This window comes from Cannabis sativa, chromosome 3 (genome assembly GCF_029168945.1).
Source record: "Cannabis sativa cultivar Pink pepper isolate KNU-18-1 chromosome 3, ASM2916894v1, whole genome shotgun sequence".
Taxonomy (NCBI): Eukaryota; Viridiplantae; Streptophyta; class Magnoliopsida; order Rosales; family Cannabaceae; genus Cannabis; species Cannabis sativa.
The window spans coordinates 46028382-46044934 of record NC_083603.1 but is presented as its reverse complement, the minus strand read 5'-3'; the positions used below and the strand labels follow the sequence as shown (position 1 = coordinate 46044934).

Genomic DNA, 16553 nt, shown 5'->3' with positions numbered 1-16553 from the left:
TTATACATAGTAAGTTTTGTGCAAATAGTTGCATATTAATTTTATAGTGAAATAACATATGCAAGTAGCAAAACTATAATAAAACTACAAAACAACTGTATGCAAGTGCAAATAGTTGCCTTATAGTTGCATTATCGTTTTATGATAGTTTATATATTATGCAAGAATTTAATTTGATGGGGACTAAGAAATAGTAGTTATACATAGTAAGTTTTGTGCAAATAGTTGCATATTAATTTTATAGTGAAATAACATATGCAAGTAGCAAAACTATAATAAAACTACAAAACAACTGTATACAAACTAAAATACAGGAAAAACTCTTTGAACATCAACATCCATGATAAATCTCATTGTTACCCATTGATGATATAAAAATGGACAGGAAACAACTAGATAAAAAACATATTAAAAAAATACATACAGAAGGTGTAAAATTTCAAATATGGGAGAAAACCAAAAAGAAACCGAAAACAAACCTCGGTTCGAACATCAGCACCAACATTAGCTTTTTTCCCAGAAACGTTGACAATGAAATCTCTGCACACTATTCTCTAATATTGTTGCACGTGAATGTTGTATATCATCAGTTTTTTCAATAGCAATGCTATATATGTTCATCACTCTTTCAATAGTGATTTTTATTGACTTAATTAGACACACTAACATGCGCGTTTTTAATTTGTACAAATAATATTAGACTGATTTTGAGATATTTCAAAAATAAAATCTTAGAATCGTGGTGCTGTTGGTATTGGTATACCTAATTTCCTAATATCTACTATATATGTTGACAATAATATCATTGTGTACGTCTCAAAAATCTTCACTACGTGTGCATATCATATATGTATATATATAGTTCTCCCTTGATTGATAGAAGTCAATCCTAGACCTAAGCAACAATATATAAGAAACTAGCTTTACAATTAAAAATTAAAAATAAAAAGAAAAGAAGAATTGTTATGGAAAAAAATAAAAAATTAAAAACTGAAAATAAAATTAAAAATTAAAAATTAAAAACTGAAATAAAATTAAAAATAAAAAGAAAAGAAGAATTGTTATGGAAAAAAAATTAAAAATTAAAAACTGAAAATAAAATTAAAAATAAAAAATTAAAAACTGAAATAAAATTAAAAATAAAAAATTAAAAACTGAAATAACATTAAAAAGAAAAAGAAAAGAATAAAAAAAGAGAGTGAAATGATGGATTGATTGATAGAAAATGAAAAAAGAGATGGAAGAGAGTAGGATTTGATTGATGATGGATGGAATGATGACTAAGTGGTATTTGTGTAATAAAACCAACTTTGTAAGTAAAAATGTAGACATAGGCGTGTATGAGTAATTTTGTAATAAATTGTGTAAAATGGATTTTTCATGTAAAAATTTCATATTTTTATTATTATTATTATTATTATTATTATTATTATTATTATCAATGTTATTACTATTATTATTGTTAACAAGTTGTTGTATATGCGATATATATGCGCACGTTCGAAACCGAACCGAGATTTTAGTGGAATGAGAATCGTTCCACTTCGGTTCAAAGCGATCTCTCTGCTTGAGTTTAAACACGATAGAAATTAGGTTTTGAGCTCTATTTTCGTACACCAAAAACAGAGAACGAACGAGAGAGAGAGAGTGAAATATACGGCGTATACGATATCGAAAATTTTCGTTTCTTCAAGCGGAGCGCAACCTGGGTGAAAGTGGGGGTTTGGGATCGCTTATATATGACCTAAGGAAGCTTTTTAACGTGGTATAAGGGGCGGAAGTCGTCGTTTTAAGATTCGCCATTTTTGAAGCTTCAAAGGTGCGGCTTGGTTACGGACTCGAATTCGAACGTGTTGAAGCTTGTTCTTGGGTCAAGGGAGGTTATATTTGAGTGCATGAGACCCTAAGGATTGTTTTTGACGTAAGAAAACGAAGCTTTAACGTCCAAAACAAAAATCCAACATTTTGACTCCATTAAAGACGGTACACCGCCAACGAAGAAGACAATCCCGATCTGCCTTCTCGGACCACTCTTCTTGATCGTTTTGAGGTCCTGAGCACTGTGGAGAGCTTCCCCAATCGGAAGGACGCTTCAAGAGCAATCGGAGACAAAGTTACACTTTACCGGCGACGAAACCGATGAGAACGCCGGCGACCGCGTTCTGACCGTTTATGAGGTGTTTTTCTTAGATATTTTTATATATTTTGATTCCTTATTTTATTCTAAGGTGCTTGGTGAAGTTTCATAATTTTCTGAATTTATTTGGAATTATTGTGAATTATTTAGTATAATTCATAGATTAATTATGAAAAATACTTAGGTTGCTCAGAAAAATCTAGATTTATTTTATATGATGGGCTATGATATATAAACTATTATAAAATTAGTAGATTGAATTTTCAGGCGATTATGTATTTTTCATGAATTATTGATGTTATTTCTTATTTTAATTATGAAAAATACCTAGGTTGCTTAGAAAATTCAAAGAAAATTATTTATGACTTAGTACAGATTATAAACTGTGTTAGAAGAGTTAGATTCAGTTTTTAATCAATTTTGGTATTTTTCATGAATTTACTTAATTAATGCTTAAGTTAATTATGAAAAATAGATAAGTGTTGTTAAAATAGTAAAATGTATTTTTGTAATACCATTTACTGCCTACGATATCAAAAGAAATAGGTTTTGTTATTTATTAGTTGCTGTAGGTATTTATTATAATTATTGGTGATTAATTAACTATTTATTTGGACTTTAATAAGAATAAATAGTATTTTAGTAAATTTTACGTAAAAATGTGTTGTATGAATTCATGTTTTACGTTAAGAATGTTTGTTTGAGTCCATGCAATATGTTTGTGTGAATCAAAATAATAAATGCTTATGTATGGTGTGTCATGCAAGTGAAATGGACCTATGTGTTACGTATTTTTACGTAAGTTTCTGTATGAGTTTAGAGATTCATACTTGAATGTATTTTGAGTGTATTGTTGTGTTAATGAATGTTTAGGATCTTGTTCTCAACAAGGAAATTCGTTGAGGTGCTCGAGGTAGCAAGTGTGGTCTTAGCAACTGAGGTAAGAAGAGTGGACATCCGTACACAGGGTGTATGTTATGCATACAACTTGGGTTGGTTTGTTATTTAATTTGATTGTGTTGTGATTTCCTTATATTTTGTGAGTATCGTTAGCATGAGAATAATATTAGGGTCTTGCTGCTTGTGTGAGCATAACACTTGCAGGTTATAACATTATCATGGGTGAGTACAACTTATGGTAATTAATTGCCCTGTTGGATGCCAAGTGTGAGAATAACACAAGGCAGGGTAGGTTACCTCATGACTGATCAACATGAGAGAATAGTTGATTATCGTATGTGAGTATAATGTGCGGTATGAGACTTGATGTGTGCATGTGAGAACAACATGCGTTGTGGATATATTTATGGAATGTGAATTATTGTTGATTAATATTAAAGAGCAAATTATGTCAAGTAACTAGTTAGGAGGGTTATGTCCTACATAGCTCTTCTTACTGGGCGTTAGCTCACGGGTACTCTGTGTGCAGGTAAGGGTAAGGCTAAGCAGTGAGAATGAAGAGCTCGAGGCGTGGACCGCATGTTAGGGGGCTGGCACAGTATTTTGCTTTTAATGTTTTTAACTGCTAAATATTTTGGAACTATTATTTTGACTTAACTAGTTCTTATTTAAGTTTACAGTACTAAAAGTATTTTGTTTTAAACAATGAGATCTCATGCTTGGATATTTTTCAATAAAGAAGTATTTGATTGTCTTTATCTTATTAAATTGTTTTATACGGACTATCCTATGTGACATCTCGGGAAATCGAGGTGTTACAAAGGAATTCACACATGCTATAACCTGGGAATTGGTGTAGAAGATAAGGATATGAACCTGAGAACTAAAGAGCCTTAACCAAAGAACATTCTTTGAAGATGCGTAAACAAGTCTCTTCGACAGCCTCACAGAAGAAACACTATTTGTTATTTAAGAAAGGAAGCTTTGACTTCGACTTGCTAGGGATAATCTCATTGATTGAGCACCAATGCATCATAGCCATACAAGGATGAAAACCAGGCTTTCAAATCCATTTCTATTTATCCTTAACCTCTTTAAAACGATGGTTTTGGTCTAAGACATATGCATTCTTGACAGAAAACTGCCCATTTCCATTATTTTTCTAGACAATGCAGTCTTTTGAAGATAACAGTGAGGAATTTCAAGAATTTTGTTTCCATTTTTCCCCAAAGACTCTTTTGACAACATCTTCATTCCTAACATTCTCGATAAATAGCTCTGAGACCCTAGTTAAAGAGAGGTTATTTAGTCTACAAACTGTCATCAACTCTTTGAATTCACCCAAAGTTATCCATGGAATCCAAGGCTAATTCCAAATGTCAACTGAACTTTTTGACGAAAGTAGCTTGCAAGATCCCATAACCACAATGTTTCAAGAATCAATTTTTTTTTTCACAGATAGGATTCACCACTTCTTTGTTGAACTTTCCAAAAGCTCTAGTTTCTTTAGTATTTTGGAAGCAAACAATCGACCCAAGGCTTGTCCTCTCTTTCAGCTAGACTCCAGGTACTTTTGCAAGAAGCGCACAGTTCATATCTTCAAATCTTTTAAAGCCCAAACCATCTGAAAACTTGGGTTGACAAATGATATCCCAGGATTTAAAGGCCATGAATCTATCCTTTTCGACATTACCCACCCTGCCACCAATATTTCCTAACCAAAGCGTCGAGTGCACGACAAGTAGAAAGAGGGATTCTATTGGTAGACATGGCATAAATGGGCATAGTAGCGGCTACCGAAAAGACCCATATTTTTCTGTGGCACAATAAGATAAGATATGTTTATTGAAAAGCACGAATAAATATGTGTTGGACTAACACAACACGCACAAACTTACAATAGTGGGATTTTGTGCCCTAAATAGAACCCATTTCATTAGATTTAGTAATTAATAAAAAACTAGAAATCATTTTATGTTGCATGGTTCATATGATTTATTTCATGATTAAATGTTTAATGTATAAATTTTATTAAATTCAGAACATATAGTTATTCATGACTATAGTGTTGTCAATAGAGTGCAATATAATCATGATTATATGTTTCAAAGTTTATGTCCCATGATTCGTCAGTACACTGAATTTAGACTGACATGATAATCAACGATTACTTACACCTTGGATAAGTGTTATGTCTTTTTCAGGATATTGGCAAAGTATGCTAGGATCGGATGTATGGAGTATACATCAAACTGGCTTGATATTAAACTTCGATTAGGTATCATAAACTTACCGTTATATCTATCTAAGTTAACATCAGTTAGTTGATCTTAGGTCAATATATATTAATCCTTATATGGTTAGGTTCGATCTCAACTGTGTTGTTTATGTTATTAGAGTTGTTTGTTAAAGTTGACCAATGGATCAACCCAATACTTACATCTTGGGAATATAGTAGTACAATTAAGTGAGAGCGCTAATCATAGATATGAAATCTATAACTTCTATAAATATTTGGAAGTGAAATGATGATTTCCTTGAGCTTGCCTTAACAGAGATATATGACTGAGGTCTCATTTCAATAATTATATTAGTTTATTGAAATATCATTTATAAGTAGCTAAGTATTTTAAGGATAATTTACATTGAAGGGTAGAATTGTAAATTTGTCCCTATTCGATGTAGATCATCTATAGAGGATCTTCGATTATTTAGATTGAAACAATGGATAATTCAAATCACATCTATTTTTGGTAATAATGCGTTCTATGTAATTAAGAGTTCAATTCTAAATGTATAGTGACACAAGGAGATATTAATAAATTAGGAAATTTATATGATAAATTTTAGATCTACTTATTATAAGCTTGATTACATAGGATCGTGGTCCCCACACTAGTCGAAAAAATACTACTTGTAGACTCAGTTAATTAGTTTTAATTAATAAATTATAATTCTAAAATTAGACTATGTTTTGTTTATAATTTTTCACTAAGCAAGAGCTTAATTGTGAAGAAAAGAGGTTTTGAGATTTATTTGTTAATTGATAGACTTTATAAGATCTAATTAATAAATAAGATAAATGATAATTTTATTTGATAATTAATTATAATTATTAAATAAATAGTTTTGACAATTATAAGATTGAAATTAAAAAATATATGACATTATTGAAAGAAAAGATGAATTATAAAAAAAAATAGTAAAATTATAACTAGTGAGACCCACTACTATGATCAGCCACTTAGTGATGATTTTCGCCTATTATTTTATCTTTTTTAATCAATATAATTAAATTCTAAACTCTAGTTAAAATACTGTAAAAGGAATAAGATGCTCTCATTCTCATCAAACTCAAAAAATTACCTAGTTTTCATTCTTTGTCAGACAGCTAGAAATTGAGAGCCTCCTTCTTTTGTATTTCAAATCCTCTTCTATTGTTCTTCATCAATTTATAAGTCTTTAGTGATAGAATACCATGTCCACTCATAGCAAGTCAAGTACTCAATCATAGTGTGGAAAATTGTGGTTAACCAACAAACTTAAGGAGAGAAGATCTAAGTTTAGATCTTGATAATGCTCTGCTACAGAAAGGAATTAAAGGCTAGAGATCTGAACAGAATGAGACATTATATTCCACTGCCATCAATGTAAAGTTTTCTAAACTTTATATGTGTTTATTTCATCGTATTAGGATATATTCATATCTAGGGTGTTAGATGATAAATTATAATCAACATACATGTTAGTAAATTTAGATCATGATAAAATAATTTTCAACAACACACAAGGTCAGTCTAGCGTTGCATGATTGGCAAAATTTAAAGAACAATTTAGTAATATAAAGCTCACCTTCTTATCAAATAAATAAATAAATAAATCTCTGATATTTTTCTAAGTGAAAAAATACTAAATTTTGTAAATATCTTATCTAATATGTCAGGCAAAGCATACCAATGACCTTCCATTCTTCTATGTTTTTAACAATTTAATTTAGCCTTGACATGCTTAGTTGATTTTCTTTTTAAATTTTATATTAGTATAGTTCTTGAATAAAATTTAGGTTAACTAATCATTATATTATTTAGTACATTTTTACACTCATCAAAATGACAAATTTCATTAATTAGGTTATAGGGAAGTCAATTCAAATCTGACACACTTATAGTTAGGTTGACACATGAATCACATGACTTATCACCCCTTCTTCCATTCTTCTTGTAGCCTTGGTCAAGTGATGGACTTTTCATCACCTCTTTATGATGTCATATATTCTTTCTTTCTAGGTCCAAGTTCTTTACCATATTACCAGTGTTCCTCATTGTAGGAAATCGATCCACCATTCCATTTGTTGCATTTTTGCAAGTTTAAGGCCTCCATTTCACCTTAAACATGCTGTTAGAGAAAAGAAAAGAAAAAAGTAATCCATATTAATTTTGAACATGTTTTCACAAAATAGTATCCGAACTTGATTTTGGTCACAATAACTTTAAATACATTTTTATCTTCAGTTATCTTTTTTGCTGATGACCCAACAATTGATCTTATATTTGAAAACAATTAAGTTTGAAGTATTTTGATCCGTTTTGCAAAAAATTGGGATATAATGTAATAAAATGTAGAGTCTAATAAATAGGTAATTAAAGGCTAAAAAGGTATTTTAATGCTGCCCAACCCAATTAAAAGGTTGTTTGAGCCAATGTGGCACCTTCCAATTGATCCACAGTATACAAAAAGCGATTGCCAACCAATTCAAGATGACATGAGACTAATAATAATTAGGTGGTTTAGAATAACTTGCCTGAAAAACATGCACACATAAACAAGTTTCTTTCAGGGTGGCCATTAATATGATGATTAGATCTCCCTGGATCACTTGATGATGCCTGTTGATTAGTTGAATGGATAAGTCTTGTTTCATTACTAACAATGGTTACTTGACAAAATTCAGGGGCATTCTTCTTCACATATTCTCCTTTAGATACTTTTTTCTTCAATATCCTGAGATAAAGAATTATTAGCCACACTTATATAATTACCAAAACTAAAATATGTCTATTTATGTCTGAAAAAAATCAGGCATAAAGTGTACCTCAAATTAGGTAGCTTTTTCCCTATAACCAGATAGTTAATGTTATGTATAGGAATGAGATCAACAATTGCTTTTGCTGTTGAATTGTGCTCAACTAGTACTGTGTCAACAGGTACCTGCCACAAAACCGCAACCAAGTAATCTCTGTTAAAAAAAACATGGCTAAGACATGAACAAAGTTTTTGCTCACTAAATTTTTATTAATTATTCATATTAATCGTACCTTAGCATCATTGCACAAATCAATGTACTTTTTCAACATGTTCCTCCTCTTATTCTCCTCTTCATTTAAGTAAAACCTCACTTGTTCTTTGGCCAACTGACTTCTTGCCAAGTTCCCAACTGTTGACAAATACAAACAAGCATGAGATAAGACTTCTATTTGGCTTGATTATATTTTAGCACAATAAATAGTTAAATTACTCATATGCACAATATTTTTTGTCCTAATCAAATGAGCATTTTCATTACACCATACCAATTGTAAATAGTCAATAATTTTTCATAAAAATATGAGGAAATGCTATAAAGCACCCATAATGTCAAATTTAGTGTTAAATCAACACTAACAAGATACTATTTCAATACTATTTTTTTTTTCAATTCCAACCATAACACTAAAAATTACACTAAAAAATATATTCTTTATTATCATATTATTTTATTAAATTATCTCACACTATAATATGTATATAAATATAAAATTTAGGCTAATTATGATTTTTTCTCCTAGAACTTTGACATGTACCAAATCATGCCCCCTGAACTTTTTTAGCCATTAAAAATTTTCCCTGAACTATTGAGATTGTTAGAGTTAATGACTTTTGTCTAATTTCATTTAATTTTACTATTTCAGTGATTGTTTATGAGCTAAATTATGCTCTCCGGACTTTGATATCTACCAAATCATGCCCCTTGAACTTTGATATGTACTAAATCATGCCCCCTGAACTTTCATCCATGTTAGAATTTTTTTCACTAAAATTTGACAAAAGTCCTTAAATTTAACAATCTCAATAGTTAAGGGGGCATTTTTAACGACCTTAAAAGTTTAGGGGGCATGATTTAGTACAAAATGCAAGTCTATTTCAATGTGTTTCGTTTTGGCATGAAACACACAATTAGATGCTAAAGATCCAGCTCCAAGGTTGTCACACCATAAGATTGGACAATTGAGCAGAGAAGTGGATAGTTCAGACATGAGGGATTGAATCCAAATTACTTTTGAAGTAGCAAGAGCTAAATCTCTATATTCAGATTCTGTGCTAGATCGAGCAACAACTTGTTACTTTTTGGAGCACTAGCTTATAAGATTGTTCCCTAAGAAGATGTTGTAACCAGAAGTGGACTTTTTGTCATCATGACACCCTGTCCAATCTGAGTTTGTGTAGCCTTAGAGTTGAAGATTATGTGATGGTGTGAAGACAAGGCCAAGATGCATAGTACTAGCAAGATATCGAAGCACCCTCTTGATAGCCCCTAATGTTCTAAAGTTGGAGATTGCATATATTGACTCAACCTGTTGACAGCAAAGGATATGTCAGGCCTTGTGTGACACAAGTATTGGAGAGCCCCTATAATGCTCATGTACTCAGTTGGATTTGGTAGAGGAGTGCCTGAAAGCAGAGACAATTTTGAGCTTGAGCACCTTGGAGTTGATTGAGGTTTAGCATCAGTCATCTTGGTTCGAATTAGTAGATCCTTGGTGTACTTGTGTTGAGTGAGAAATATTGTAGAGTTGTCTTGAATTACTTAAAAACCAAGGAAGTAGCTAATAAGACCAAGTTGCTTAAGTGAAAATTGAGTTTCAAGAGCAGTGATAACTTGCTGAATTCGATATGAATCAACTCTTGTTATAAGTATGTCATCCACATAAACAAGTAGGAGTAATAGCGACTTGTTTTTGTTCATATAGAATAAGTTGGCATCTGATTTTGAATTACTGAACCCCCATTGAAGCAGAGATGTTTTGCGAGTGTCAAACCAGGCCTAAGGGGCCTGTTTGAGACCATAAATTGCCTTGTTGAGTTTGCAAACATGAGTTGGATATTGAGGGTCAGTGAAACCAGGTAGTTGTTCCATATAAACTATTTCTTAAAGCTGTCCATGTAAGAATGCATTGTTGATATCAACTTGTTGAATATCCCAATTGTAAGTGGCTGCAAGGGTGAACATGACCCGAATTGTGCATGGTTTGATGACAGGGCTATATGTCTCAAAGAAGTCTATCCCAGGTGTTTGTTGAAAATCATTTACAACCAATCTGGCTTTGTGCCTTTCCACACTGTCATCTGCATTATATTTTATTCTATAAACCCATTTATAGCTGACAATGGGAGTGTTTGGTGGTTTGGGTACAAGCACCCAAGTTTTATTTCTTCTTAAGGCAACCATTTCAACTGTCATAGCAAGGTTCCAAACAGGAATGACCAAGGCAACTTTGATAGTGGTTGGCTCAAGATCACTAGATGAAGTGGCAAGGTACACTTTGGGTTTAAAAATTCCTACTTTGGATCTAGTGACCATGGGATGCATACTTTGAGAATTAGTGCCTCCTGGGCCAGTAGGATTTTGATTAGAGGATGAGGATGAAGTAGGGGTTGGAGAATGATTATGTGTATTAGGTGATGAGTTGTTTGAGTGAATGTGAGAGGGAGTGGACTATGTGGTGGAATGATGATAGAAATCATTGTTCAAAGAATGGGGAAGTAATGGTGGTGGCTGTGGTGTTGTTGCTGAAAGAGGAACACAAAAAATCATTGCTATCAAATATGACAGTTGAAGATGAGGTGTGAGATTGCTTGGAGTGAAAAAGAGAGTTGTTAGGAAACTCATTTTCATTAAAGGTAACACTCCTGGCAACATATATTCGACCACTAGGGTGGAGACACTCATATCCCTTTGAGGATAGACGTTACCCCAAAAATAGACAATTAGAGGATCTGAATGACACTTTATGATTTTCATAGGGTCTAAGAAGTGGAAAACATGAGCAACCAAAGACTTTGATGAGGTTATAATCTGGTTCTTTTTTGAACAATTTGGTGTATATTATTTCATAGTTGAGATTGGGTATAGAGAGCCTACTTATGAGATAGGTAGCAAATGTGAAAGCTTCCCACCAAAAGTGGAGAGGCATTTCTGCTTGAGCAAGAAGAGTTAGGCCTACATCAACAACATGTCTATGCTTTCTTTAAACTCGGCCTTGTTGCTTATGTGTGTGGGCATGCGTTCCTTTTGACAATTAGGGTTGCACACGAGCCGGATTTTTGGGTTTTTGGATGGTTGGGTTCGGGTGTTTAGATTTTGGGTATTAAAAATGTGCAACCGAACCCAATTTATGGGCGATCGGGTATGTCGAGTTTGTTGTGGTTGGATTCAGATTAACACCCGAATTAATATTTGCATAAAAAAAATTATGTGTGTACAGTTTAAATTTATTTCTGGAGCACTGTAAAAGAAAATAAAGCAAATAGTTCTGTGCATGTTTCACTCTGATATGAAAAGTACAACTAATAATATTTTTTTCTTTTTATTTTGATGAAGCATATATTTTTTTAGGGAAGAAGAGAGAGAGAGAGAGAGAGAGAGAGAGAGAGAGAGAGAGAGAGAGAGAGAGAGAGAGAGAGAGAGAGAGAGAGAGAGAGAGAGAGAGAGAGAGAGAGAGAGAGTCATGGCAGATGATATGAAAATGGTAAAGGTTAGCCAAAAATATATATATATATATTTGAATAGGCATATGGAGTATAAATGCCCACATGGTATGTAATATTTATTCGGTGACAGAGGTGAAAACTGTAAAGACAGCCACGACCTCTCTCTCACACTTTCCAATTTTAAAATAAATAAAAAAGTATATGTCTTTTGACTTTCCTAGCACCTAGCACGAAAATTTGTGCTTAATTTTCGGGTTTCGGATTTACACCCAAAATAATACTTATCTTACTTTAAAATCCGAACTCGACACCCGTGTGGAGCACTTTCAGGTTAGATCCGACCTGACCATACAGGTTTTTAATTTTTTTGGCTTTTTTTAGCAGCGGGTCGGGGCAGGTGGTTGGGTTTTTGGGTTTGCGGGTCTAAATGTTCAGCCCTATTGATAATTCCTAGGTTAGCAAACAGTTTGTATAAGGGCTCATACTCCTTGCCTAAATCTAATTGCACACTTTTTACTTTTAATTGACAAAATATCTCAACATAAGCATTGAATTAAACAAACAAGGATGCAGCTTTAGATTTAGATTTCATGGGAAATAACCACAAAAATCTTGTGAAATCATCTACAAAGCAAATGTAATATTTGTAACCATCAGTAGAAGGGTAAAAAGATGGACCCCATACATTAGAAAATACCAAATCAAATGGTATAGATGTTTTATTAGTAGTTTGTTTGAAACTGAACTGGTGTAGTTTGCCTATTTGGCATGCATTACAAAACTCAACATTATTACATTTAATGTTTGGAGACACTTTGGTCAGAACATTCTTGGAGGGATGTCCTAACCTGTTGTGCCAAGTGGGAACAATTTTGGATCTATCATGAACAAGATTGGAGGTGGTGGTGAAGTTGAAGAGATTTAATAGAAATTGACTGTAGTGGATTGAGTTGGAGGATCACTTGGTGAGTTGGAGCAGGGCTCTTGGAGTTTGTAGATCCCTTCATGGATAGTGCCCCAAAGAAGGTCCTGCTTGGTTGTCTTGTCCTTGATGAGACAACAAACAAAGTCAAATTCAATAATGATATTGTTATGTGAAGTGAACTAAGATATGCTAAGTAAGTTCTTGATAAAGGTGGAAAGATGTAGAATATCTTTGAGGACTAAAGATTTATTAGCAGAATTAGTATGAAGAAAGGTATTGCCAATTTGATTTATAGGAAGAGTAGAGCCTTTACCAACCATTACTTTTGCTTTGCCCTTGTAGTCAGTTGAGGTTGTCATATTGTCAGAACTGTTGGTTATGTGATGTGTTGCTCCAGTATCAAGGTACCAGGCTCCAGACATATCTGTAGTGGCTGGAGATTCTGTGAGATTTGCATGTGGAGAGTTAATGGGAGGGGCAGATGAAGAAGAGGCTTCTTGATTTGGAGGAGGGCCAATGAATGTAATGTCGAACCTATGGTAGCACTTCAGTCCAATATGGCTAGCTCTACCACACAACTAACAAATAAGTCAATTTCCTCTTCCTCCTCTATTAGAATAGTTTCCTCTTCCTCATTTGCAACCACAATATCCACAGCCAGAGTTACCTTGATATGCACCTCTAGTATTGGTTGTGTTAGCAAGATTTACTTGCACATTTCTGAGAGAATCAGAGGTGAGTTGATTGATTCTCATTTCTTGACTATGAAGCATGAATTGAACTTCGTGTAGGGTTGGATTTTCTGCACGAGAAGTTAAGTTGACAATAACAACTTCATATTTAGAGCCAAGACCTCCAAGAACAAAAATAATTAAATCATCATTTGATAAAGGTTCGCGCCTGCTGTAGCAAGAGCATCTGCATACTACTTCATCTTTAGAAAGTATTCATTAATGGAAAGTGATCCTTTCTTTGTGGATTGTAGGAGGCCACGAATTTCGAGAAGTCTTGCTCTCGATCTGGTGCGAATATTTGAGTGAAGATCGTCTAGGTCTCAACAGAGGTTTGGCAATTTATCACATAACCAAGCATTGGTTCAGTTATCGAATTCATTAGCCATGCATGATGAACTGATCAAGTAGAAGTCATTGTTGAAAAGCAGGATTAGGACTGTTACCTGCAAAATTTTGTGGAGGTTGTGGAATTGTGCCAAGAAGATATCCATCGAGATTGTAGGCAGGAACAACAGAAAGCACAAGTGATCTCCACAGTATAATTTGTTCGATCGAGTCGGATATTGAGCGGGAGTAAGTTATTGTTTGGTAAGGCAACTTCTTGAACTTGTACTAGAGCAGCTAGTTGAACATTTTCTAGAGCTTGTGGTCAATTTGAAGCCATAGCTCTAACACTATGAAAGAAACTAGGTGCAGATTATAACAGAGTGAAATAACGAGAGAGAAAAGGAAGAATTAGATGGAATGAAAAAGCTGCTTAACTAATCTTGTTGAGGCAGAATCTTAATTATAGACATGTCATCACAAAGGGATCATACAACCAACATATAACTGACTTAACAAACTAGAATTAGTTATAACAGAATTTGGACAGCTGGCACTCGTTTCTTGTTGATCAGTTTGTTGCTGGTTTGTTGGTTGTTGGTCGACTATTTCTATTGGTTTAATAACAAGTATTGTAACAAAAGACACATTTAGTCACAATAAATTGTGATTTTTGTGAAAAATACTTTTAGCCACGAAACTTTATAGTGACATCATCGAAATGATGATTTTATAATTAGTCACAAGTTTTTTATTTTTTGTCACAAATTTTGTTGTGACTGAAAGTAAAAAAATTTATGGTGTAAAGCCACACTTTATTGTGGTATTAGTCGCCATGAATGTCTCATTACAATCCTCTAAAATTATTTTTAATGGGTGGGGTTTAGATTTTAATTTTCAACTCTTAAATTTTGAGTGTGAAATATTCAAGCCTCAACAGACCACAATAAATACTAATTGCCACTCTACTTTTTAACATATTTCTATAATCAAATACTTTTTTAAAGCTGATTCAACATATACACACATAAATATATTATCTCTCAACTTTTTAACTGTACTCTGCTGATTATCTTGCTCCACTAATCATTACTATTATAAAATATAAATTTCTTTGAAAGCTAACATAGGTGACAACATGTTCCTTAAATTAGTTCACTCACTACTCTTGGTCTTCAAAACCAAATAAAGGAAAAAAAAAAAAAAGAAACAGAAGAAACTTTCAACAGAGTATAAACAACAGACAAGAATCTAAGGATGTCATAATTACATGATAAAAATAATACTCATCAAATCATTTTAATTAATTTATTATATCCTTAGAAATACATTAGTTATAATCCAAAATATAAAATTCCAAATAATTATAAAAGCAAAAGTACTGATAGGCAGTACATGTATATATATATATATATAATGTAATATATATACTGACCAGGTGTAGGGATGTAAGTGACAGGAGGATAAACATGGAGGAGATAAAGGCGAGCAGCAGAAGAAACGACGTAGTTTAGTGTCCATTTCACAACATCACAGTCATCCTTACCCACGGCAACATAAACGTCGTCGTTTCTCCCCTCAGCCACATGGTTGTTTGTAACTGTAAGAGTAGTACTCCTATTCTCTTCTTCTTCTTTTAATTCCACTATCTCCAAACACAAACTTGTTGGTACAACAACAGGGTTCTTGTTAATTTTACTATCATCTTTATTATTATTATTATTATTATCTTCTTCTCCTTCTTCCACTGCTACTATATCTGGTTCTGGAGACAACTTTCTTAGATTATCATAGTAATCCTTAGCAGATAATGATGGTATATTGTAATCTTCATCTTCCATATTTTCCTCTCTCTCTATCTACTTTTTCTCATAATTAGAAATACTAGCTATGGACACGTAAAAAAGAAAGAAGAAAGAAGAAAAAGGTAAGTTGAGAGTAGTGATGAAAGTAACAAGATTGGGTTTTAGTGGGTTGTCTGCTAATTCACAAAGGAATAATAAATAAAGTGGTTATTACCGTCAATGTCATCAATGCCTAGATTATTCAGTCGGAGAGAAGAAAAAAAAAAGAAAAGAAAAGAAAAGTAAAGAAAGAAAACGAAAGGATAGGGATAGAGAGATTCTTTTTTTGCAGGCTAATCTATATCTAGGTATGGTGCACCTTAGGATTTCTTTTGATATATCTCATTCTCGTTATGTGTTGAGTAACAACAAGAATATCATGTTGCATGTAACAATTGGCTATATAATCAATGAAAAGTGCTATGTACATCAACTTTGAGGTCCATTTTGAGTTTTAGCTTTTAGCTTCTAAGAAATCTTTTCACAAAAAAACTACTAAACTAAAAATGATTGGTTAATTACCAACTAAATAGCAGTAGAAATACTTTTAGAGTTTCCGAAATCTAAAAATAACTTTTAAAAACTCAACCGAGCCACAATCTTTCAAATTGGAGCAAGGTGTTTTTGCTATTAATTAAACTTTAAAAATTATGTTATATTATTCCTTGAAGAAAATAACCTTATGTATTCTAACAATTTATTTAAGCAGTTATATTGGAACGATTATTCATCACAATTATTTTCAGTAAGAAACATGTTCCTACCTTAAAAAAAATAAAGGAGCCTTAGCCATATATATGTAATAGTTTTTAGCATCCTATCAATAATTCAATTATAAATAACATATATATTACATCTTGTTTTTCCTCCCTAATTTATATATGTATATATTTTTAAATTATTCTGCTGGAGAACTAATCATATTTTATAAGACAATATTA

At 32.6% G+C, this 16553-nt stretch overlaps 1 protein-coding gene across 1 annotated transcript; it reads right to left on the bottom strand.

Moving 5' to 3' along the window:
- Window positions 1-7095: 7095 nt before the first annotated feature.
- Window positions 7096-15978, bottom strand: LOC115708770 (uncharacterized). Its single transcript, XM_030636783.2, has 5 exons — window positions 15204-15978; window positions 8353-8471; window positions 8130-8245; window positions 7839-8038; window positions 7096-7432 (listed from the first exon to the last, which is right to left on the bottom strand). The coding sequence occupies exons 1-5, from the start codon at window positions 15607-15609 to the stop codon at window positions 7419-7421; spliced, it is 855 nt and encodes a 284-aa protein (XP_030492643.2). The 5' UTR covers window positions 15610-15978; the 3' UTR covers window positions 7096-7418.
- Between the last annotated feature and the right edge of the window lie 575 nt (window positions 15979-16553).

What these genes read in the sequence shown, in the direction of transcription:
- LOC115708770 (XM_030636783.2), bottom strand. Translation starts at nt 15,609, where the DNA reads ATGGAAGATGAAGATTACAATATACCATCATTATCTGCTAAGGATTAC. An exon ending in CACTTACATCCCTACACCTG is followed by an intron (nt 8,472 to 15,203) that starts GTCAGTATATAT and finishes ATTTGTCAACAG; the next exon opens with TTGGGAACTTGGCAAGAAGT. An exon ending in ATTTGTGCAATGATGCTAAG is followed by an intron (nt 8,246 to 8,352) that starts GTACGATTAATA and finishes GTTTTGTGGCAG; the next exon opens with GTACCTGTTGACACAGTACT.